The sequence below is a fragment of the Tursiops truncatus genome, chromosome 20 (genome assembly GCF_011762595.2).
Source record: "Tursiops truncatus isolate mTurTru1 chromosome 20, mTurTru1.mat.Y, whole genome shotgun sequence".
NCBI lineage: Eukaryota > Metazoa > Chordata > Mammalia > Artiodactyla > Delphinidae > Tursiops > Tursiops truncatus.
In genome coordinates, this window is record NC_047053.1 from 38,439,418 (window position 1) to 38,465,008 (window position 25,591).

At 50.6% G+C, this 25,591-nt stretch overlaps 2 protein-coding genes and 2 pseudogenes across 2 annotated transcripts; all 4 read right to left on the reverse strand.

The window, feature by feature from the left end:
• Positions 1–315: 315 nt before the first annotated feature.
• On the reverse strand, positions 316–4,081 carry LOC101337846 (keratin, type I microfibrillar 48 kDa, component 8C-1-like). The gene is made up of 7 exons (XM_033847694.2): positions 3,708–4,081; positions 3,421–3,503; positions 2,928–3,084; positions 1,736–1,897; positions 1,516–1,641; positions 1,124–1,344; positions 316–469 (listed from the first exon to the last, which is right to left on the reverse strand). The coding sequence occupies exons 1-7, from the start codon at positions 4,047–4,049 to the stop codon at positions 316–318; spliced, it is 1,245 nt and encodes a 414-aa protein (XP_033703585.1). The 5' UTR covers positions 4,050–4,081.
• A 5,343-nt stretch (positions 4,082–9,424) lies between these two features.
• On the reverse strand, positions 9,425–15,378 carry LOC109550599 (keratin, type I cuticular Ha6-like; annotated as a pseudogene).
• On the reverse strand, positions 15,374–18,716 carry LOC117309804 (keratin, type I cuticular Ha8 pseudogene; annotated as a pseudogene).
• Positions 18,717–18,804: 88 nt separating this feature from the next.
• LOC101329462 (keratin, type I cuticular Ha2) lies at positions 18,805–25,256 on the reverse strand. The gene is made up of 3 exons (XM_073798316.1): positions 24,320–25,256; positions 24,000–24,156; positions 18,805–22,690 (listed from the first exon to the last, which is right to left on the reverse strand). Exons 1-3 carry the CDS (start codon positions 24,490–24,492, stop codon positions 22,673–22,675), a joined length of 348 nt encoding a protein of 115 aa, XP_073654417.1. The 5' UTR covers positions 24,493–25,256; the 3' UTR covers positions 18,805–22,672.
• Between the last annotated feature and the right edge of the window lie 335 nt (positions 25,257–25,591).

Here is a 25,591-nt window from a genome sequence, read left to right on the forward strand (position 1 = left end):
GGTGAGACAAATGAATACCAGTGAGAAGGGCATCTACTTTGCCAAGGAAATCAAGTTTATTAGGAGGTTACAAGGGAAGACTGCTGGCACGTGGGAGGGTTCTCTGGGCTAGCTAAGAAGAAACGGTCTCCGACGAAGGAAAGGGTAGGCAGGGAATTATCTGGGTGAGTTGGGTGAGTTTCTTGACCACCTCCCTGGGGCAGCTCCAGCCATGCAATTGTGTTTTCTGGCCCATTTGGTGGAATGGACCAGGGCCAGGTCAAAGCTCTGGAACACTGGGCCCTGCCTCCTTGCTCCTCCGGCAACCACTGGACTCTAGCACGTGTAGGAGTTGCAGGGCCCACAGTGGGGGCGGGGGACACAGGGCGAGAAGCGGGCAGTAGGAGCACAGGGGGTGCAGGCACTGGAGTCGCAGGGCATGATGGTCTTACCACATGCATTGGTCGTGGCGCAGGGGTTGCAGGGCAGCCTGGAGAAAAAGAATGATATGGAAAGCGAACTGAGGGCGGCTTGTAATATACACCAGAGAGACCCCAAGTGTGGACTGCTCTCTGGGACTTGGCCTGACCTGTAACAGAGAAGGTCACAGGCTCACGTGCTGCAAAGCTCACTCTCAATGCTAACGGTCTCCCTGTCATATCATGTCCGAAGTGCTGGACAGAGGCTCAGAAACTCCAGTCTCAGCTCCCAGCAACGTCCATTCCTAGCTGGTGACCTTAGATAAGTCACTTACCTTCTCCAGGCCCCAGTCCCTTCACCTATAGAATGAGGAGAATACTGATCCTGCCTGCCTGATGGTAACAGGGCAGATAAGGTAGCATGTGGAAATGTAACTTCTACACATTACGGTATTGTTAAGGTGTAAGAAATATCACTGATCACATATCAGTATCATCAGAGTAGAATGCAAAGAGTTGACTGTGCCATTTCAGTTTGTACATCACACAGTTCCTGCCACTTTATGTTTTAATAATAGCCACATTGTTTTCTGAGTTCCGTTTGAGCATGTCTGGTGTGAAGGCAGAATTTCCTCTCCAGGGTATGCAATCTTTGCCTGGAGTCCAACTGAGAAGTACGCCTATATGTGCATAGCTTCGCCAAACACCAGCAGCTGAGTACTCACTTGCAGTCCTCGCTCTCCAGCAGCCCCCGGTACGTGTTGATCTCACACTCCAGCCGGGCCCGGACATCCAGCAGCACCCGGTACTCCTGGTTCTGCCGCTCCAGGTCCCTCCTGATCTCCGCCAGCTGGGACTCCACGTTGCTGATCAGGCACTGCACCTGGGCCAGCTGGGCGCTGTAGCGGGCCTCCATCTCCGTCAGGGTGTTCTCCAGAGAGTCTCTCTGTCGTGCGGAAGGTAAGGAAGGTCACAGAGCTGCTCCTGAAAGGGCTTCTCCACAGGATGCAAAGAAGTCACAAGCTCCAAGAGTTAAGGAGAGGACGGCCCAAAGGCCAGCCTGGTGCCTCTGACTCCCCGACCTCCCCTTCTCACCAGGAGTCTGAACGATACCCACCAGGTTGTGCTGGGTCTGCAACTCCACCTCCAGGGCATGGACCGTGCGTCTCTGCTCAGTGATCTCCGCCTGGTAGGACTGCAGCTGCTCCAAGCTGGACACCACCTGCCCGTTCAGCTCCTCGGTCTGAAACACCAAAGGGGAGAAGGCAGGATCAGACCCTGTCTGAAGGGCCCTGAGGGGCCGAGGGGCCTGAGAGGCCACGTGCTGAGAGGCCCACCTGCCTGGTGAACCATTCCTGCACGTCCCTGTGGTTGCTCTCCACCAGGGCCTCGTAGTGAGACCTGGTCTCGTTGAGCACATTGTTCAGGTCCACGGTGGGGACGGCGTCCACCTCCACATTAAGGCGGTCTCCAAGCTGTCTCCGCAGGGAGTTGGCTTCCTGTGGATGTAGAAAATGCAAGAGTGACTATCCTCAATAAAAAGTGGACCCAAAGGAATGGCACTGCTTGTCAAAGTCCTGTTTGTCTATTTCCTCGGAAGAGCCTTTTAGTGGAGCGGCTATGACAACAGAAGGCAAAGTGGTCTGCGTTCCATGTGTTCAGCTCCTTCCCACCATGACTGTGTCATGGCACTTGGATTCAAAAAAAATTCCCGGGCTTCCCTGGTGGCGCAGTGGTTGAGAGTCCGCCTGACGATGCAGGGGACGCGGGTTCGTGCCCCGGTCCGGGAAGATCCCACATGCCGCGGAGCGGCTGCGCCCGTGAGCCATGGCTGATGAGCCTGCGCGTCCGGAGCCTGTGCTCTGCAACCGGAGAGGCCACAACAGTGAGAGGCCCGCGTACCGCAAAAAAAAAAAAATTCTCAAGGATTTGCTTGGGGGCCACTCAAGGATGGATGAATGCCCAACTTTCCCAGTTTGCAGACTGTCTGCAGATGACCTCATAAGAAAAAGAATTGGCTGTATAATTTCAGATTGTATGTCACAGCATTTTTGCCATCAAGTAAGATCTTGGCATGGCCCCTCCCAGGAGAGAGAAGGAACCCCAGATCATTCGTCATCAAGACTTTGAAAAAGTGGAGACTCCAGTTCACCAGGATTGATATTTTGGCTTTGAGGGGAAAGAGAAATGGCTTTGCATGGCATGATCAGAGCAATGCTGGGACTCCTCCCACAACTCAGTAACCAATCACAAGCAATGCTGGGACTCCTCCCACAACTCAGTAACCAATCACAAGCCCATGGAGGTGCCCTAGGAAACTCAAGCAAGGTACCAGTTCTGAGTGAAAGACAGCTTATCTGGGAACATGGATAGGTTTCATCTCTCAATGTTTTCCTTTATCCTGAAGTTTTGGTGTTTTTGAAGGAAATTTAAAAGAGTCTTATTCCTGATTCTGCCACCCCAAATCACTAAAGCCACCCTCAGCCTGAAGCTGAGTCAGGTTTCTTCATTTCTCATTTCTGGTCTCACCTCCTCGTGGTTGCTCTTGAGGCAGAGCAGCTCCTCCTTCAAGGACTCCACCTGGACCTCCAGGTCGGACTTGCACAGGGTCAGCTCATCCAGGATCCTACGCAGGTCATTTATGTCCGACTCCACCAGCTGCCGCAAGCCCAGCTCCATCTCATACCTGCACAAGGACAGGGTCAGAGCAGTACCTGGTAGACCTTGAAGACTGACAAGAATGATCTTGGATAAACCCATTCACCTCTTCTTCCCTCTTTCGGCAATGAGTGACCCAAGAGGCAGAGGGTTCTTGAGGTTCAGTCAAGACCCAATATTGATTCAAAAATTGATTTGAGTCCTCATCCACTTTTGTGGCTTCTTTCTTGGTTCCCCCCAATCCTCTGCAGAATCCTTCGCAACTGATGGATTGAACTGCTGTTCGGTAAGCTATGGAAACCCCTTTTCTTTCACTACAGATTGAACAAAAGAAGTGGACCCGTGTAAATTCTGAACAACTCACTTGGTCCTGAAGCCATCTGCGGCCAGCTTGGCATTGTCAATCTGCACTACCAGCCTAGTGTTCTCTGCCTTGGTGCAAAGGATCTGGGGAATGAGAGGTTGCTAAGTGAGGATTGAAAATAAATATGAAACCATCGACTTCTTTAAAAATGCTTAAAAAGCCCTTTTGAAGATAAAAGGAGGAAGAAAGAATCACGATGGCATAGATGCAAGAAACACAGTTCTCTCCCACAGATTGAGAATACTAGCAAACTTGCCCTGCTTAGAGATGACAACAAGGCCCCTCACCTTCTGCTGGAGCTCCTCGATGGTCCTTAAGTGGGACTGGTAGTCGGGGCACACAAGGGGATCTTGTTGCTGGCTCCGCTCCCGGATGCGGCTCTCCAGCTCTGCGTTGTCCCGCTCCAGCTGGCGCACCTTCTCCAGGTAGCTGGCCAGCCGGCTGTTCAGGAACTGCATGGTCTCCTTCTCGTTGCCGTTGAAGGAGCCCTCACAGAGGCAGCCGCTGTTGCCCACATTGACGGGGATGTTGCAGGACCAGGGCAGGGTGGAGCCGTGGCAGCTGCGGGGCACACAGGGCCAGGAGAAGCAGCTGCAGCTCAGGCTGGGCAGGGAGCAGCTGTAAGGCATGGTGATGGAGGGAGTGAGGTGACCGGCGGAAGACAGAGTCCAAGTTCTCCAAGGAGCTTTGGAGTTTCCTGCGTCTGGGGAGCATTTATACCCCATCCCCAGAGGGTGTGGACACAGTATGTAATGTCTTTTTTCTTTTTACTTCTTCACTGCTTTTCAAATGGGCTTCCCTTCAATCTGTTATTGGTCTTCCTCAGAAGAGTCCCTTGTCCCATAAATGTTTTTACTTGGCTTCTTGTTAAGTCAGGACTCCTCTTCAGGCTAGGAACCCCTGAAATCAGAGTCCTGCGGTAGACCTTCAAAGAGACCACACGGTCTAGCCCAAGTATCTGCCCTTGTTAATTGGGAGTTAGTCCATCTAATGACATTCTTTTGTGTCACGTGATCTGGTAAAACCATAATCAGACTCATCTCCTGACACACGTGGCATTTCCAGGGAGGGACCAAGATTGAATCAAGGAACAAGTTGCATTAAGGGGCAGCAGTAGACTCCCTTTCCGTCCGCTTTGAGAGAAGAATCCTTCAATGATTTAGCACCCGAAGCCTTGAAGACTTGAGCTGGATAAGGATTGACTTGGGCCATGGCCAAGAAGGATGGACAGCTGTTTGTATAATGTTACCTGCCTATCACTTAAAAGGACTGTAATGGGAAAAGAATGTAGAAAAAGAGTGGATATATATGTACGTATAACATACATGTGTATGTAGACGTATGAGAGTCACTTTGCTGTAGAGCAGAAACTAACACAACACTGTATATCAACTATACTCCAATAAAAACTAATTTTTTTAATAAATAAAAAGTTTTTAAAAGGACTGGAGAGGAATTTTAAAGATAGAGGCTTTGATAATTAGTTTGAGAACAAGGAAGATTCTGAAAGAAGAGATCATTTTAGAAAGAAGGCTGAAAAAAATGCAGGCTGAGAGATCCGGACAAATGCATTGAAACTATCTAAGGAAAGTATTCAGGAGGCAGGTGTGAGAAAGGAACAAGGCCGTGCTTGCCAAGCTTTTCCAATGAGGTAGCCATAGCATTAGAACAAAGTGAGCGGTAACTGGAAAAGTCAGGAGATAGCCCAAAGGAGCCTCCTCGAGCATGAAAACATCGTGTTGGCTTTAACATAAAATGTTTTAAAATTCCCGGTTAGACTTGCTAACGTTTTGCCCAATCCTCCAAGTATAATCGACACACCAGGAAGATGCCCCGTATCCTCTCCTAGGCTCCCACCATCAGCCTTACTGTGTTACATGCAATCTGGTTTAAGAACCAAAGGTTGAAAAATACCAAGGGGTGGGGCGGGGTGGTGGTCATATCATTGAATCCAAGGACCTGGGTGCCCTGGAGAGAAAATGAGGAGACACGGCTTAGGCAGGGGATTTTGCAAGGCAAGCTTGGAGTCGTTTAGGGTTGATTTGGGAGGTGAAGGAAGGCACCAGAAGGTCTGAGGAAGGGGTGACCAAAGTTCTGAACATACAGAAGTTGCATAATTATAGGCACCACCAGGTACCACCTGCACCCTGGGGAGCCGCACCCCAAACGCCACTGCGGCTTTGGCTGCCTGCCATAGACAGTTTTATTGACAACTTATTGGAGTCCTTCTCCCCATTAAGCTTTCATGATAGTATTCACGTGGTGCTCTGTTTAAGTCTTCGATGAAAGGTCCTTCATCCACCCTCTCCAACACCATTATCGCTGCTTATTATAACGCCATTCAGACCAAAAGCTCCAGGCTTAAAATAAAATCAAAGTCTCTTTGTTTTCCTCCAAGGCAGTTAAAGGGGGAGAAATAGGTGGGCAGGCATCACTGAGACGTCCCGGAGAAAGGACGCGAGGCTAGGAGCTCCTGTCTCACTCATCCGGGCTTGGGACAAATGGAAAAGACCCTGGGAATCAGACTGATGGGCATTCGCTCCTAGGGAACAGCACAGGCCTCCTGCTTCCCAGCTCTTGTCGGCCTGCTCCAAAGCACTGGCTTTCCAGCAAGTCGCGGTTTCCGCAGTCCTTCCTCCCCGCCCAGGGAGCACAGACTAAATACCAGCAGCGTCCTCCAAGCTCTTCGGTCTTATCTACTGATTGGCCAGTGTAGCAACATGGAGACTTTAAGCAAAGGAGAATGTTTAGGTTCTAAGTATGAGAAGATTCAAGGATTGGGTCGACAAAAAAGCAAAAAGAGACTTTGCGTACAATGCAGAGAGAGCAGAGAAATGGGGAGAGATGGAAACAGGGAGAGGTGTGTTTAATAAGAGAGATAATACGAAGAAGAGGCAAGGAAGAAGCCTGGACGGGATCCTCAGGAGCTCGCCAGGCCGTGCTGATCAGACGAAGCTGGCCCACCTTCAAGTGAGGGAAGCTGCAGGTGGAAAGCTGAGACGTAGCCAGGACACCCTGAATAGATGCACAGAAGAGCGGTTCCCCCTGCGGAGTGTTCTGCAGGATGCAAATGAAGACTCAGAAAAGATCTACAGACGTGGGACCACAGCTTCTGAGGCCTCAGACAGAAATGGCATTGTTCCAAGATGTCCAGACCAGAGCATTACCTCCACAATCCAGTCTGAGATTTGTTCGTGGCTGAGAAATGCACTGCTGTCTACATCCAGGATGCAAAACGTTACAAAGAGGCACTGCTACCTGTTCCTGAATGATAAGAGTGTGGGGAGGAGAGAGGAAGAAAGGAACAGGGGTAGTCTGGCCAGCACGGCTTCAGGTCACGGCCAATCGGCAACCACACAGAAGACGCAGCAAAGAACAGGTTACACTTGTCACCTGCCGGCTTCTCTGGAGATGCCTTTTTTCCCTGCAGAAGGTGAATGGCCCAAGAATTCAGGGGCAAGACAGCAGATGAAATGGCTTGTAAGTAAACATAATGCTACCATCCCTTGTAAATCTAGCTGCTTTCTTGCAATGTTTTCAGACGATCAATAGGCTTGAGTCAATTTGCTTCTTGAATTAGTGGGGAAGATGGGACCATGGGGTTATAAGGTCTCCATGTCCCCGCACATATTAGGAGTAGACTTCATGCACTCTCTTATTTCTTAATTGAAATACTTGCAAATTTGATTCATTCAGAGAGAAACTGAGCAAACAAGGGACTATCAAATCCACTTTTTTATTTAGTTCAGTTTTTTCAGAATACATCTAATGGGCAACTTCTCCATGCTGGGCATGGGACAAAATTGAAACAGAAGAATCACAGTTCCCTTAGTAGATTATATGTTTATGAATAACTCAGGCTAAAATGGGTCTCCAAAATATATGAGAAATACCAAGAAGATAAGGAAGTGAGATATTTAAAAGGTGTGAGATGGTTGTTTGGAAATACGTTTGTATTTAATGTAATTAGAAAACTGTATATATGACATTAAGGACAGCAATCATTTGTTGAATTTCTACCAAGCGCCTGGCATAGTTCCAGGACAGCAGGACGGGGCGGGGGGGGGGGGATGGGGGCGGGGGGGGATGCTGGTGGGGGAGAGGAAGATGACATGCTCTCAGTCTTGCTGAGCAGACAGCCTTGTGGACCAACTCTAACGCAAAGTAATATAATTGAGCCCTTCACCTCCCCTCTGAAGAAAAATAATTCCTTCCTTCCCCCCCTCCCATTTTTCCCACACCCATCCCTGCCCCAAACTCCAGTCAGGCCATTTCAACCCAGTTCATGATTCTCAGCCAGGAGGTGAGGAATGAGGCCATTTCAGATTATCTCCCTGTCCCCCAAAGGAGATTTATTCGTGATTCCACTCTCTAGGTGACTCAGAGGTAGGATTCAAACAACTGATCTCATTAGAGTCCTAATCCCTCTAAGAATCTTTTCTTCAACCAAACCTGGTAATGAGCTACTTTGATACTGGTTCTTGCTGCTTTGGAGTCCACAGGGTGGTGGCCCTGCAGGATCCCCGTAGGATCTGTGGTCGTTAAGGTGAGTTTCAAAGCAGGTGAAAGAGGCTTCCAGGGTTGGGGTGTGGGGCGGCAGAAAGAAAAGAGGCAATGCTAAGTCAAGCAAGTGAAAGAGTTTCCTCTTTCTAGAAAAGGGAATGAGACTAGTGGAGAGAAACGGAGGTGACATGTGACCCTGCTGGTGAGTAGACACAGTCCTCCACCCTCAGGATCAGAGAGAGCTAATGGGGGTAGAGGGATCTTGGTGGAGGGCCTTGGAGCCAATGTGAATGACCAAGACACATGTTTAGGATGTCCGAAAACCAGGGGTGGGAGAAGGGGTCAGGGAGATAAGGGAGATTTGGGTACAAAAACTAGGCTAAAGGGGGTGCCTCTGCTGAGGAAGGCCAAGAGATAACCAAAGGCCAGAAGCTCAGCCTGCTATGTGGTTGGATGGGGAGGACATTGCAGGGTGGGAGGAAACACCAGAAAGATTATCCTCGAGGAGATTCCCGGGCCCTGCAAAATCCGTCTCAATTACCTCACGCCAGCCTTGGAGAGCGGGTCTGAACAGGAAGTTTTATCCAGCAAAGTCCTTAGCAATTTGGTGCAGGTAAAGGGCAACGGGCCGGGAATGAGAAGACTTGGGCTTGAGTGAGACCAGCTGTAAGACTGGGGGGGCGGAGTTCATTTCACCTCCCTAACCTTGAACTTTTTCCGCTGCAAAATGGGGATTGTGAAGTCTGTTCTGTCTCTCTCAGGGTTTGGGGGTGAGGGGCTCAAATTGGATAACACATATGAAAGGGCTTTGTAAATGGTGAAATGATGAACACACGTAAGGGGTTCTGACTGTTTCTCTTCTTCTCTTCCTCAATGGACAAAGTGGTCATAGTAATGACAGAGGGTGGACTGGCCTTCTTTGATGATTCCCCACCATTAAAATTGCCAGGGTCCATTGACATATATACATTACCAAACGTAAAATAGCTAGCTAGTGGGAAGCAGCCGCATAGCACAGGAAGATCAGCTCGGTGCTCTGTGACCACCTAGAGGGGTGGGATAGGGAGGGTGGGAGGGAGGCTTAAGAGGGAGGGGATATGGGGATATACGTGCGCATATAGCTGATTCACTTTGTTATACAGCAGAAACTAAGACAACATTGTAAAGCAATTATACTCCAATAAAGATGTTAAAAAATATATATATATAATATTATTGAGATTTTTTTTTTTAATTGCCAGGGTCCTCATGCTATTTTCAGATACCATAGAACGTTCATTCTTTGCACCAGCCTTTATGGCGTAAATTCTCAGACATGAAAGAATTCTCTGGCATAAACACTCTCTTATTTCATGCAAGGAAAAAGAATCAAAACGTTGGGGTGATGATGGTTCTGTCATCCTACTGACACAGTCTGAGACTTGGCCTCTGTAAAGCACAGTGGTTGAAAGAACAGCTGCTAGAGGCAGACTACCTGGATCTGAACCCTGGCTTCCCCATCTAGTAGCTGTGTGAACTGGGCACGTTGCTTAACTTTTCTGAGCCTTGATTCCTCATCTGCAAAATGGAGATAACAATAACCTTGGCTTCATCAGATTGCTGTAAAGGTGAAATGACTATATGTATATAAACTTATCCCTAACTTAGATCAACGCCTGGCTCATAGTAAGAGCCCGGTGAATGGGAGCGTCCATGGCAATGATGATGAAGCTGTGTGGTGCTGATGGTGGTGATGATGACGATGATGGTGATGGTGATGATGATGAACAGGATAGTTGTGGTGGCGGTGACGGTAGTGATGATGGTCATGATGGTACCTCCCCAAGCATAATCATCCCCTTTACTCAGCATTTCTTCCCAGGAACCCAAACCACTTCACACATACACGCACACACACGCAAGCAATGTCTCATCAAAGCTAATGTTTTAATTATAGATGACGGTCAGGGCATTGGCTATGAACTTAAGAAGCATCGTCTTGGGGCCCCACTGACTCATTTCATGTCACGAGAAGAATCCCTGCATCACCGAATGACTCACCTTCTCTCCCTCTCCTTACATGGGAAGAACATGGTGGTGCAAGAATAAATGGCTTTATTTTGTTAGACAGCTTTGAACTTGTTGGATGAAAGGAGCTGTTTAAGTACAAAGGAAGAGGTGACGGTGTTTGGGCCAGGTGCTAAATTAGGACTGATCAAGATTGCTCTTTCTTATTGGGACCTACTCTTGGGTAGGTACCTTAGGGATGCATCACCTGTACCCAGACACCTTTACGCTTGGGAAAAAGAGCAGAGGCACAGTGGAAGGGAAGGGAGGAAAGGGTAGACAGCCTCTGACCTTCCAGAGCTTCCTATGATGGAAGAGCTTCCTCTTAAGCAAATCAGTCCTGTCTACACAGACGGTGGCCAACAGGTAGGATTCTGGGCTTGAGAGCAGCTGGAGGTACAGCAACCGAGGCCTGGCTTAAGCTCTCTCCACCCCTGGGACTTGGGACTGTTGTCACTCCCGCATCAGGACGGGCTGGACTCAACAACCATCAGCTGGACTTTGTAAATTTCTCAGCAAGCTACTCTGATTCAGAGAGTTCACGGAGTAGAGAAGGAAGACAAGAACGAGCTGCTGGAGTCAGTGTGTTAGCTCCACTTATAGTTTCACTGATTAATAAGACCTAGAAAGAAGGGAGTCATCGAATTTGGAGGCTAGAAGACCCCTACAACCATCTTATCCAGCTCCATCAGCTGCCTGAGCGACCTTCTCAACGTCCCCACCAGGTGGTTATAAAGGCCCTCCTTGAATGCCTCCAGTGATGGGGAACTCACTGCTTGGTCAGCTCTAATGCTGGGTTCTGAAGACCTGCTCTTCTCATCCGTGGCTGCCTAAACATGGAGCTTCTGGTTCACGTGGCTGTTGGCTGCAAGTTCCAAGCTGGGCGGCTGCTGAAGGACTTGCCAGAGGAGCCTGTGGGGGAGCTTGGGGTGGATGAGTTTGATTGACCTTTTCTAGACTGATGGTGTCACCGGCTCAGCAATTTAACACGTTCAGCACTATCTCAATGGGATAAAGAGTTCCTCACCCGTGAGATCAGGAGAGTGAGGCCCATCCCTTCTGCAGTGGGTCTGGCCAGTCGGGATCTTACTTCACAAATAAACCCCCCTTACACGGTGATTCTTCAACTTGAGCGTGCATGGAATCACCTGGAAGCCTCGATGAAACAGACTGCTTATTCAGAAAGTCTGGGGTGGGGCCCAAGAATCTGCATTTCCAGCATGTTCCCAGGGGATGTTGGTACTACTGGATGGAGGACCACACTTTTAGAACAACCACCCTAAACCTTCTCGTGTTTAATTTTTTGCCCCTTCAAAGCTTTCAAAGTATGGGCTTCGGATCTACTTCAGAGAAACTGGGGTTCGAGCCTTGATTCAGCCACCAGCTGAAAATAGTAACAGCCGCTCCCTCTCTGCAGGGCTTTTGTGGGACCCTGTGTCACCGTGTCTATAAAGCCCCGACACGGGGCCTTGCGATGGCTTCATCCAGATTAAAGGGGGACTTTATTTAGTCTGAACGAGTCTGTATTTTAAAAGCTCTGTGAATCTGGCTTAAACAGGCTTGGCCAGGTCCAGAGCTGGGTATCCCTCATCTGTGCCATCTTGCTGCAGTTCCACTTTTAACCACGGTCCTCACTGGCTTTGCCATCTTCCAGAACCACTCTGGTGAGTGAGCCACAGCCCCTGCTACTACAGGAACGGTTGCATCACGGTCTGGATGGAGAAACAGACCAGCAGGCACTGGACTCCTTATGCTGCAGAAGTAAAGTTTATTAGCGAAATAAAAGCGAGGTTACCCTCCCCATCTCAGAGAGATCAGGAGGCAGCAGAAGAGAGAAAATGGAGCAGTCAGGACATCCTGAAGAGAGGAAGCACAAATCCAGGGGCCAGGGCTGAGCTACCGGGCTGGAAAGCCCGTCAACAGAGAAGCACTGCCTGGCTTCAGTCTCCCCCAGGCTGGCTGGGGAAGAAAGGCCTCCGATGGCAGGACTGGGGGTTGGAGCCAAGGGACTACAGACATCTCCCATTTTCTGGCATCTCTGGCTGAGGAGTAATTCAGCATCGAGGCTCTGAGCAAGGCCCACAGGAGGCCCGAGAAGGCCCGAAAAGGCAGGGAGAGCAGTGGGTACAGGCTGCAGGGGCCGCACAGGTGCTGGAGGCTAGGGTCGCGCACATGTTGCAGGGGAGCCTGCAGAAGAAAAAAAGGTGCTTAAATATTGGCATGAGAAGTGTATGAAAATCCAAAATAAATAGGCACTTTAGAATTGGAAGAGAAAAGGGGGCTTAGACGGTACAGGTCCCTCTAGGCCTAGAGAGGGGAGTGACTTGCCCGGAATTTACAGTGAGGCTGCGGCCAGAGCTCAGAGCGCCTGTGTGCAAAGCCGGTGGCCGGCCACTCTCTTCATTTAAACACAGCCCCTGGTCCTCTTCCTTATTTCTCACAGGGGTGTACTATCTGTCCTACCTTTGTCACAGCGTTACTGAGGAACTAAAATGAGAGAATAGATACCACCACCCCATGCAATATTTTTAAAAGCTCCTGGAATATTCCAGAGAGAATTTAGCAAAACCTAAACGCACAGAGCCCTCAGTATTTTAGCCCCTGTGGGAGTGACTAGCACCTGGGAGCATAACATGGGCCACACAATGGACGGCATGAGCTGCAGAGGCCCTGCACACCCTCCTCCACGTCCAGGCAGCCCACCAGGCTTGCTGGGTAGCAAGTTTGTCCCCAGAGGTGGGGTCTGCAATGCCACGCCTCCTTTTGAGTCATTCCTAATAAGACGTCTCTGCTTTTACACATGATATTGACACAAACAACATCAGGCTACATACGTACAGTCCTCAGTCTCCAGAAAGTTCCAACATGTGGCGATCTCACCCTCCAGCCAGGCCTTGACGTCCAGTAGCACCTGGTACTCCTGGCTCTGCCGCTCCAGGTCAGCCCGGATCTCCGACAGCTGAGCCTCCACATCGCCGATGAGGCACTGCCTCTGGGCCAGCTCAGTGCCGAAGCGGGCCCCGGATTCACACAGCCAGTTCTGCAGACCAAAGAAAGAGGGAAAGAGGTTAACAGTCATCGACCCTGTCCTCAGTCTCTTCAGAAAGGCTATGACACCCCAAGCCATTGCCAGGCCCCAAGAAAAATCCAGTCCTCAGCTGTGACAACTAGCAACGCGCTGTGACTCTTCCTCGTAGACCTCAGGAGACGTTTGCAGAACCTCCCTCACCACATGAATGTTCTTGCGTCCCCATCTACGAGAGTGTTCTTGCAAAGGTGAGGAATCAGGTTAAAGCTGGGTCCCTGGTCTGTATCTAAGTGACGCATGTACCGAACCTGGGAATTGCCCATGGGAAGCGGGAGCCCAGCTGAGTCTTCCATGCCCACAAAGGAACACACCAGCGTGAGCTGAGCCTGCAGCTCTACCTCCAGGGCCTCGTACGGGCACCACATCTCCTCCAGCACCCCGCCCAGATCCACAGCGGGCACCACGTCCAGCTCAGTCCGGAGCTGGTCCCCCAGCTGACACTTCAGAGCGTGGACTCCCTGTGGACATAGGAGGATGTCCCATACATGGGGCCCCCACTGCCCTCTACTCAAAGCCTCACCTCCCACTTCCCATCCCCTCCAGCGATTTCCCTGCCCTCCTCTGAGGATGAGGTGCTGCCTGCGTCAGCATAGCAGCTTCCAGAGCCTTTCAGTGGGCAAGGTCCCACGGAAAGCCAGAGCTCCCCTTCAAGGCTTAACAGCGAGGCACGAGCTTCCACCCAAGCAGGAGGAAGAGCCTCACTGCTTCCTCCAAAGGAGCCTGAGTTCACCCCCAGGACGTCTCCACATGTCACACAAAGGGCCCCGCACCTGCTCGTGGTTCTTCTTGAGGCAGAGCAGCTCCTCCTTCAGGGACTCCAGCTGGGCCCCCAGGTCGGCCTTGGCGAGTGTGAGGTCGTCCAGCGCCCTGTGCAGACCACAGACGTCGGCCCCCTCCCCAGCTGGCAGAGCAAGTGCTCCGTCTGGTACCTTCACCAGGGCAGGCACAGGAGTTGGGGTTAGAGAGCAGAGGGGCCCCAGGACACAACCTACAGCATGCCTTGCTGGCCTTCCCTCTGCCCTCCAGTTGTGAGTTGGCGTTTCCTGTGTCGTGCACTCACAGAAACAGCAGGGTGATCCCCACTCATTCAATACTAAGCACCTAAGACAACCAGGCAGAGTGGCCGGTACTGAGGATACCAGGATGGACTGTGGTCAACGCTGCCCTCGTGGGCAGATGGCCAAAGGGGAGGCTACAGAGCAGCCAGGTAAACCGTCCTCTTCCACCCCCCCAGCTGAGATGGACCCTGGATTCTGTCCCAGATTAGAAGCCAAACTGGCAGAATGAGAGAAAGGAAACGGCTTCCTTAACTCTGGAGGAGTGAGGCGTCCACAGTGCCCAGAAAAGAGACAATAAAATATAATGTCCTGGGCTTCCCTGGTGGCGCAGTGGTTGAGAGTCCACCTGCCGATGCAGGGGACACGGGTTCGTGCCCCGGTCCGGGAAGATCCCACATGCTGCAGAGCGGCTGGGCCCGTGAGCCATGGCCGCTGAGCCTGCGCATCCGGGGTCTGTGCTCCACAACGGGAGAGGCCACAACAGTGAGAGGCCCGCGTACCGCAAAAAACAACAACAAGAACAACAAATATATATATATATAATGTCCTTCCCTGCTCCTACATTGGACCCTCTAGGGAGTATAAACCCTTTGACCTTCACATGCCTCCACTGTAGGCTGCGGACCATGATTTCTGTCATGAATAATTAGCGCTCACAAATTGGTCGAGCTGCAGTGTGGAAACACATCCTTTACCAAGGCAGCGGAGTTTCGCATGAAATGACCTCGGGGTAGGAAACGCGGGGCCAAGTTCTGGTTCTACCGCTCGACGCCGTGCAACTTCTGGCAAGTGCCATTAGGGCTCTGAGCCTCTGCGTCCTCACGAAGGAGATGCCATCACTGCCCTGCCCACTTCACCCGGTTCTTCTTACATAGAATCAAGTGGAGGATGCGTTCCAAATCAGATTGTAAATTATAAAAGTTAAACAACTGCAGGTCGCCAGGGGTGTTTTCTCAAGACCTTGGGCTTAATGCCCTCTGTTTACTCCTGCTGTAACTGTGGGTTTGGGATCTTGGTCGATTACATCTCCTATACCAAGTGCCTCACGAGAGAGAAGTCCAGGTAGACATCTGGCCCCTCCCCCAAGTGTGGTACCCCAACCCACTTGGTCCTATTGTCATCAGCAGTCAGCTTGGCATTGTCTATTTGCACGACCAGCTGCTTGTTCTCAGATTTGACGCACAGGATCTGGGAAAAGAAAGTACACTCAGGGATTTTCTCGTTCCCAGAGCCATCTATGGCCTCAGTCAAAGGAAGCACCATTGGCTGGGTTCAAACTACAACATCCTCTTGGACAACACGAACTCCCAAACATGTGAGCTATGCTGGTGTGGTACAGGAGGGGCACATGCAAGAGGATGCGTGGCAAAAGGTGAAGGTATAGAGCCAAAAGAAGCAAGAGATGGAAGGTAGTTGCAAACTGAACATATAGCAAAGACTTAATTTTATTTTGCTAGATATGATGCTTAACCTGGTATAAACAAGATGTGGAATCTAGGCCACAGAACAATGGGCTGGTTATTACGCTTTCAGGTAAGGTGGGATCCATTCTTAATAAGTCCCTTTCACTGGTTGGTCAACCTCCTCAAAGGTCTTCCCTGAATCTAGCCATAGCTCCATGGCCCTTAGTCTTTTTTTTTTTTTTTTTTTTTTTTTTTTTGCGGTACGCGGGCCTCTCACTGTTGTGATCTCTCCCGTTGCGGAGCACAGGCTCCGGATGCGCAGGCTCAGCGGCCATGGCTCACACGCCCAGCTCCTTCACGGCATGTGGGATCCTCCCGGACCGGGGCACGAACCTGCGTCCCTTGCATCAGCAGGTGGACTCTCAACAACTGCGCCACCAGGGAAGCCCAATTTAATTTTGTTTTTTGCCTTAGTCTTTTTTTTTTAAACATCTTTTTTGGAGTCATGGCCCTTATTCTGATATTCTTTGTCTTTCTGTCTCCAAAACTAAGATGAAGTCTCTTAAGAAGTATTGCATTATAACCAAAGGGGACAGCAGAGACCAATATTACTGAATAGATATATACTGGCTCATAAAGGACATTAGAACATACTCCCCTGACCCCTTTTGCTGCACCAGAACTTAGGTTGCCCTGTTTTTTGCAACTACAATTTAGGAATTGTAAGCACTGAAACTCAGAAAGCGTAAACTCAGAATCCTGGGGAATCAAATCCTACGTCTCATCCCTCTCACATTCACATTCACCTTCACTCAAGAGATTCTCTTCCCACAAGTTTGGGGTTAGCAGATACAAACTACTCTATATAGACTGGATAAACAAAACATGGTCCTACCGTATAGCACAGGAAACTGTATTCAATATCCTGGGATAAACCATAATGGAAAAGAATATAAAAAAGAATTTGCATACATATGTATAACTGAATCACTTTGCTGTTCCGCAGAAATTAACGCAACACTGTAAGTCAACTATACTTCAATTAAAAATAATTTTATCTGTGGCTGATTCCACTGCCAATCCAGGCCCTGAACATTTAGTGCAGGGTCAGTCAACTTTTTCTGTACAGGGCCGGATAGTAAATCTTTCAGGCTTTGCAGACCATGAATCTCTGTCATGACTACTCGACTCTGCCATTGTAGCACAAAAGCGGTCACAGACAATACGTCAGTGAGTGAGCGTGGCTGCGTACCAATACAACTTTAGTTACAAAGTCAGGCAGGAGGCTGAATTTGGCCTAGGGACTGTTGCTTGCCAACCTCTGATCGAGAGCATCGCAAACCTCACTTTCTGCTGCAGCTCCTCGATAGTGCAGAAGTGGCTCTGATAGTCCAGACACGCGGTGGCCTCATGGCATTCGCTCGACTCTTGGATCTGGGTCTCCAGCTCCATGTTGTCCCGCTCCAGGTGGCGCACTTTCTCCAGGTAGCTGGCCGGCTGGTCATTCGGGAACTGCATGGTCTCCTTCTCATGGCTGTTAAGGGAGCCTTCACCATAGGTCCTGCAGATTCCGATGTTGCCAGGAATGTGGCAGGTCCCCAGCAAGGGGCAGGCGGCATTGCAGCTGTGGGCAGACAGAGGCTGGGTCAGCCCAGAGGGGTTGTTCCCACTGGGATTCGGTTGGCGTGTGCCAGAGTGGCTGAGAGACATAGGGGGGCATTGTTGACCTCTGCCCCAGGCTAGTCTCTAATGTCAGTGGAGGAGACACAGATGTTTCTTGCTCCAGGAGTGTTGGTGCAGCCCAGGCAGTGGGATGAGCTGATGTAGGAGGAAGTTATGGTGGGCTGAGGATGCACAGGAGGTTCAGAGCCGCCGGGAAGGCTAAGCCACTGAATCTGACAACCCTCTTCCCTCCCGGCCCTTTTAAACCCCATCCCAGGTGGGTGTGGTCTCCATGCTTTGACCTCCCTGCTTGATTCTCTACCTCCTGTTGCACCATCATCCTGCTACTCAGCTGTTGAGTTTACCATTAGGAGTTCCTTATCTCATTAAAGGAATGTTGAAGAATCTGAGGTGCCTCTTGGCTCTCTGATATCAGGTTGGCTGTGGGTGGGAAGTCAGAAGCTTTTTATTATTTTAAAAGAACAGAAGTCCTTTCAGCCATCAGATGTTTGTGCTTTGACTGGGGTTGGCCTCCTTGTTGATGTGTCCACACAGAAGGCATGACTATTCCTGTTGGTCTTTGGAGCAGCAAGAGAGACAAACTTCTATGACTACAGTGGCATTGACCTGGGTGAAAACTCAACCAGCCTTCCCGACCCAGGGAAGAAATTGATTCTTAGTAGATGTTATAGGCTTCTTGATTAACAAGAAGTCCTGTATTTCTTCTTTCTTCAGTTGTTTGCCTTTTGGTCTCATTTTAAGGGGCAAAAAGACTATGAAGTCCATTCATTCAGCACATCTCCTGGCACATCCTATATGCCAGGCTCATACCTGACACACAGTTGGTTACGTTCCTGTCCATCAGGAAGCACAATAACTTGGGTAGCCATGGGTGTCTTAAATAGTGTCTAAGAAACTCATCAGTATGAGGGTGACTCTGAAGACCATGCCTGATCCAGACCAAAAACAGAGAGCTCAAGAAGCCAATAACAAACAACACTGAACAATAATCTTTTGGAATATCATCTAAGAACTTGACCAGGAAACTCAAAAGATTTGTGTTATCAGAGTCACTGCAACCCCTCTTCCTGCCTTACTTCCTTGATTCTAAAGTCTGTTATGATAGGAGCACCTATCATGTGTGTTAGGAGCACCTATCATGTGTATTAGGGGACTTATCAACCATATTGTCTATATCCTTCCTACGCCGTATAAAGTGGGTATTCTTATCTTAATTTTACAAAAATAAATAAATAAGGTTTTGAGGACCAGAGATGTGAAGTCATTTTTCTTGGCTCAAGCCAATTATAAAGTGTCAAAGCCGTTCTCAGTACCTGTTTCCTTCCACTCAAAAGCCTATTCTTATTCAACTTGACTTCCACCAAATCCCCTACCCTAGCCCCCAACAGAACAACTGTGTCATTGCCAGAATTAAGAAGAATTAAAAGGCTCAGAAACTGGGCAAGAAGTTGAAATTAAGAGATAAACAAGGGGCTTCCCTGGTGGCGCAGTGGTTGAAAGTCCACCTGCCAAAGCAGGGGACACGGGTTCGTGCCCAGGTCCGGGAAGATCCCACGTGCCGCGGAGCGGCTGGGCCCGTGAGCCATGGCCGCTGAGCCTGCGCGTCCGGAGCCTGTGTTCCGCAACGAGAGAGGCCACAACAGTGAGAGGCCCGCGTACCACAAAAAAAAAAAAAAAAAAAAATACAGTACTGGCCAGATGAAACACATTTCAGGCTGGATGTTGTCCTCAGGCTGCCTGTCCTGTCTCTGGGCTATTTGGCCTCCATCCAATGTTCAGTGTGTTGTTGCTGGGTTTTTTGGGTTTTTTTGCGGTACGCGGGCCTCTCACTGTTGTGGCCTCTCCCGTTGCGGAGCACAGGGCCCGGACGCGCAGGCTCAGCGGCCATGGCTCACGGGCCCAGCCGTTCCGCGGCATGTGGGATCTTCCCGGACCGGGGCACGAACCCGTGTCCCCTGCACCGGCAGGCAGACTCTCAACCACTGCGCCACCAGGGAAGCCCCTGTATTTTTTAAAATTTGTTGAAAAGGTTTAAAAATCAGGAGAACTTAAAACATTTGTTTTAACTTTTTTTTTTTTTTTTTTTTTTTTTTTTTTTTTTTTGCGGTACGCAGGCCTCTCACTGTTGTGGCCTCTCCCGTTGCGGAGCACAGGCTCCGGACGCGCAGGCTCAGCGGCCATGGCTCACGGGCCCAGCTGCTCCACGGCATGCGGGATCTTCCCGGACCGGGGCATGAACCCGTGTCCCCTGCATCGGCAGGCAGACTCTCAACCACTGCGCCACCAGGGAAGCCCCAAAACATTTGTTTTAAAAGAACCTAAACATTTAAAAGAAATGCAGCTTCCCAGCTTCCCTTGAATAATGAGAAGATCCAGCAGTACTGAATCTTCATCATATGTGGTAGAAATGGCCCTGAGGAGGCAGCACCACCTTCATTGGACAAGCCATAGCTCCCTGGTTATCCACTGTCCCACAGCAACACCCATGTCACTCACGTATGTTCATGGCCTAGTTCTTGAAAAATATTTGACTTTGCAACCCTTGCCCTGGAGGGCAAGATTCTAAATGGCAGAGAAGCAAGGCTGAATGTCTACCTACAATCATCAGCCCACCAGGTATCCAAGGCCCAGAGGTATCCTGCATCCAGGCAGCCACCAAGCCCTGCCAATTCTGCCTGTACCATGGCTGGGGGCGGATACTTCCACTGCCCAAATTCAGACCCTCTCCATTGTTTATTACCTAGACCACATCCAAGGCCTCCTGGATGGCTCCCGTGCCCAGCCCTTCCTCCCTCTCTCTACTCAGCCCTTCCTGTTGCCATCTGTGCCATCTTCCTGAAGAGCAGCTTTGAGCTCTCATTGACTTGGTCAAGAAACTTTTACTGAGCATCTACTATGCACCAGATGGAGGGGATAAAAATATTTTTTCTCTGAGTTCCAGTTGTTTACCATCTAGCAAGGAGCTAGGCAGTTAAGCAAATTCTATCATTTCCTCCTCAAAAAGAAGTTAAGGCCTCCCAACTGCCTATAAAATAAAGCCCTCCCTCCCCAGCATGGCCTTTGTGGTTCACCGTTGAATGGGGCCCAGCTGATCTTTCCTGTCCTCCTTTCCACCACAGCTCAACACATGAAGCTACATAATCCTTCCAAGTGCCCCAAACATCCACCCTTCCCCAGTATGATCTCCAGTGGCATGTCTGTCTCCCTGGAGATGGAAAAGGCTTGAGAACAGATGCTTTGTCATCTTCCGTCTCAGTATCCCCTGGCACACGCTGGCACACGCTGAGCACTTAGAAGGAGTCTGCCAACTTGGAATGGAGCAGAATGGTCCCAATGGGCCAGGTGTGGGATGGCAGCATGAAGACCTGCCTGACGTCTTTGGATCATCCCGGCTTCCTAATCCCTTATTAATCATGACAGGGCTGTACCTTATGGGTAGATCCAGTTGCTTCCTATAACCTCCTCCAAACCTCTCACACCCCAGGTACTTGCAGTCCTCGCTCTCCAGCAGCCCCCGGTACGTGTTGATCTCAAACTCCAGCCGGGCCTGGACATCCAGCAGCACCCGGTACTCCTGGCTCTGCCGCTCCAGGTCACAGTGGATGTCGGCCCGCTGGACCTCCAAGTTGGTGATCAGGCATTGCATCTGGGCCAGCTGGGAGCTGTAGCGGGCCTCCGTCTCTGCCAGGGTAGATTCCAGAGAGTCTCTCTAAGGCAAAAGGAAAGACAAAATAGCTGTGAGGAGAGGACCTATTTTCCATGACCTTAGAAAGAACCGAGAAACGGCCACTGTGGAAGACGGTATGGAGGTTTCTTAAAAAACTAAAACTAGAAATACCATATGACTCAGCAATTCCACTCCTGAGTATATATATGAAGAAAACAAAAACATTCAGAAGGATATATGCACCCCAGCGTTTATAGCAGCATTATTTACAATAGCCAAGACATGGAAGCTACCTAAGCGTCCATCAACAGATGAGTGTATAAAAAAGACGTGGAGTTTATGTACACAATGGAATATTACTCAGCTATAAAAGAGAATGAAAAAAAAAAGAGAATGAAATAATGCCATTTGCAGCAACATGGATGGACTTGGAGGGCATTATGCTAAGTGATATAAGTCAGAGAAAGACAAATACTGTATGATATCACTTATATGCGGATTCTAAAAATACAACAAACTAGTGAATAAAACAAAAAAGAAGCAGACTCACAGATATAGAGAGCAAACTAGTGGTTACCAGTGGGGAGAAGGAAAAGGTGAGGGGCAATATAAGGGTAGGGGAAAAAAGGGTTATTAGAGAATTATGTGAAATCACGCATGTGAAACTTCTGAAAATTGTAAAGCGCTATAGAATTTAAAGAATCTTCCATTCAATTTTTTAAAAAAAGAAAGAAAGAAAGAGCCGAGAAGAGACAAGTCTCTCCTTGGGTTTGGGAATGACCCCTCCCTACCTGAGTCACTGAGGAAACTGAAGCCCAGAAAGGTCAAGTGACTTGTTCAAGGTTAAACAGCTGGGAAGTGACAGGCCAGCATCTGAACCTCCGTTCACGTGACGCTGAATCCCTTATTCCTTCTTCAACCTTACTCAGGCTTCAGGCCTTGGACCTGCGGTTCTCCAGGCTCCCCCGCTACAAGCATCACTGAGATCAGTGGTCTTCAACCCTGGCTGCACTTTAGAGCCATGTGGGAGACGCTAAAAAAACGCCCATGCCCAGGCCCCACCTCCAGAGACTCTGCTATAATTCATCCGGGGAAGAACCTGGGCATGGAGACTTTTTAAATCTGCACAGGCGGGGTTGAGAAGCATGGGTCTGGAAGGGCAGGCTAAGCAGAGGACAAGCCTTCTTGGGAAGTGTTTGACAGGAGCCACCTAACCCACATCAGATTTGAAACATGGCCCTTTTATCTCTGAGCTGGGTCTTGGGAGAAACCTCCCTGCAGGAGAGGTCAGCCGGGCAAGCAATGGTGGTGGTTAAATCTGGACCTCCTCCCCCTCGCCGTCCCCCTCCTCCCGCCTCTTCCTCTTCCCCCTCCTCCTTCCTGGACGCCTGCCCCTACATTGGGTGCTGCCTGAGCTCCAGAGCTGGGAGACAGGCACCCACAGGCGCATTCACCAGGCTGTGTCGGGCCTGCAGCTCGATCTCCAGCGTGTTGACCGTTCGTCTCAGATCATTGATGTCTGACTGGTAGCTCTGAAGCTGCTCAGAGCTTGTGGCTACCTGCTGGTTAAGTGCTTCCATCTGCAGTGGGGGAGACAGGAGAAGGCTGGGGGTGCCTCTCAGGGATCCTGGGGAGGCCAGCCCCCTGCGAGAGGCCCGCCTGCCTGGTGAACCATTCCTCCATGTCCCTGTGATTAGTTCTCCACCAGGGCCCCGTACTGACACCACATCTCTTCCAGAACCCTGTTCAGGTCCACGGGGGTTGCGGCGTCCACGTCAACGTTAAGGCGGTCCCCAAGCTGGCATCAGAGGGCATCGACTTCCTGAAAAGACACAAGAACACCAGGCAAGTGTGAAGTCGTGAGATCCTAGATCACCTCCCCAAGGAGATGTGAGAAGATGGAGCAAAGGATGCTAAAGACCTCTGCCTTAGAGGGGCCCTGTGAGGACTGCAGCCACTCTGCAGCACCCCGAGGGTCTTTCAGCTCCACCTGGACACCCCGTGATGGGAGAGGCTTCCTACAGCTTTGGCAGAAGCCAGGAGCAACATCAGGGTTTGTTTGGTCCATTTGGACTAAAATGGGACAACTGTGCCCTGTCTCCCCGGCCCCCCTCCCAGCCTGCGTTCATCCGGGAAGGAGCACTACAGGAGCCTGGCTTTCCTTGGTTCAAGGCCCAAGTGAGAGCAGGCGCCTCCCAGGCTCCTGCCAAGAAGAGAAAGTTGCTGCTGAGGCTGCCGATACCAGCGATAACTCCTCATTAGTGGCCTCCTGGGGCAGTTCCCAGTTCTCTGATCCAGATGGGGTGAGTCAGGTGCTTTCGGGCGCTCATTGAGTATGTGGTAACATTGTTACTTTACACTTCAGCCTGAGGAAACCCAGCCAGGATTCAGAGGCACTTGTGCTTTCAAATCCCAAGTTGAGAGGTTGAGTGTCAACCCAGGGAAAGAGGTAAAAAACACCAGCGCTCGGGTGGGCTTTACAGCATACAGGTGCCCAGGGTGGAGGGGTTCCCCTCCAAGGACCTGCAGGAGATGAGGAAAAATCAGAAAGCAGGGGGTCGACCTGTGGCTTTTGGATTAAGTGTATTATATGCAAACAGAAGAGAGGAAGGGGAACAAGGATGGGGAGAGAAGAAAAGAAGAAAACCACTGCAGTTCACCTCTCCCTTAGACGAGATGGGGGCCACCCCCCGCAGTCCAGCCTAGCAGAGACGGACGGGCCATTCCGTGTTGGTTCTAGAAAACAGCCCCCTCCAGCCCTAGTGGGCCACTCTACCCCTGTTATGCAGCTCTCATGAGAAAAACAAGTCACCACAAGCCCTTGGCAGTCACGCCAGTCCAGGAAATGCAGAAGGGAAGGTCGTTAGCATTTCCAAGCACCAACCAAAGGACAGGTGTTTAAGACCTGTGACTTCATTGAATTCTCACAGCAGCCTTGTCGATAGAGTTAGCCCCATTTTACAGATGAGAACATAAAGGAAATGTTACAGAAGGGTTAAATAAATTGGGCAAAGTCACATATACAATCTGTGGCCGGCCTGGGAATTTCAGCCCATGACTACCCAACCCCAAATCCCACGTTCTTCTCACTGGGCCCCCCAGGACCACCTCAGCTGGACTTCAGGCCTCACCTCCTCGTGGTTCTTCTTGAGACACATCAGCTCCTCCTTCAGGGACTCCACCTGCATCTCCAGGTCGGCCTTGCACAGGGTCAGCTCATCCAGCACCCTGCACAGGCTACTGGTGTCGGCCTCCACCAGCTGCCACATGGCCAGCCCCATCTCATACCTATGTCAGGACAGGGTCAGCGACTGAGGGGTGAAACTGAGTGCCAACCCCAGGGAAGACCTTGAGCCACTGGCGCTTTTCCTACTGTCTATGAAACTGACAGAAAGCTGCCCCCAGGCATGTGCCGGGAGACAGGGTGCCTCCGTCCCCTGGCCGCACTCACTTGGTCCTGAAGACATCGGCAGCCACCCTGGCATTGTCGACGTGCACGATCATCCTGGCATTCTCTGCCTCGGTGTACAGAACCCGGGGGCCACAGCACACAGAGGGGGTCGGCCCAGGACAAGAAGAAGGAAAAAGAACCCAAGTGAGGAGAACCAGTAGCCCTGCAGCCATCCCTGCCGAAGCCTCTGGAACTCTGAGGGATATTCAGTGAACTGCAAGTCCTCAGAAAACGTGAGGTTTATTTTTCAAGCACCTGGGTCTTCATAAATCTGAATGCCCCATTTTGAATGCAATGAGCAACGTGGGAGGAAAAACTCTGTTAGACATGACAGTGAGAAGGGTCCTTAACGAGCACTCAGGTTTACTGAAAACTCACCACGTACCAAGGGCTGGGCTAAGCACTTTACCTGTATTAACCCATGGAAACGCTTTGACATAAGGACCCTTATTATCCCCATTTTCCCGATGAGGAAACTGAGGCCCAGGGAAGGGACCTCCTAGAGTCACGCAATGAATCCATGACAGAACTGAGACTAGATCCCAGGCCTCTTTCCACGTGAAGGGCTCCGGCTGAGCACTCGAATTAGGAAATAATCCTGCGCCCTAGGGAAGTTTCTTTTCCCTGAACGTAGCTTAAGAAACGAGTGAGATTCAGATCTGGAAGGCCAGCTCTTTGGGTCTCCTTCCCAGGGAGTCTGTTCACCGCTTGCCCTCACCTTCCGCTGGAGCTCCTCGATGGTCTTGAAATAAGACTGCTAGTCAGGACCCAAGGCAGGCGCTCGAGACCGGGAGGCGTCTCGAGTGCAGCTCTCCAGCTGCGCGTTGTCTCGTTCCAGCTGGCGCACCCTCTCCAGGTAGCTGGCCAGGTGGTTGTTCAGGAACTGCATGGTCTCCTTCTCATCGCCATTGAAGGAACCCTCGAAGTATCGGCTGTAGGAACCCGTGGAGCCGGAGCTTCTGCTGGTCGGGCGGCAGCTGCCGGGCTGGCAGGAGCTGGCTAGTGCGCCTTTGAGAGGCACGTGGCTGGCCGGTAGGGGGTGGGCGCACAGACAGAGGGCATGCACATCCCGGGCTGGCAGACGTAACCCAGGCACAGCTCCAGTCGGCAGCTCGTGCTGCTGGAGCAGACAGAGGGTGACGGGGGGCAGCTCTTGATGGAGGCTGGGGAGCAGTTAGACGTCATGTCGGAGAGGCTGCAGCTGCGTGAAGTGTCCGTGTCTGCCAACCCCATTCCGCTCGGGCCTTTTTATGTACCCTTGGAGTCAGGGGG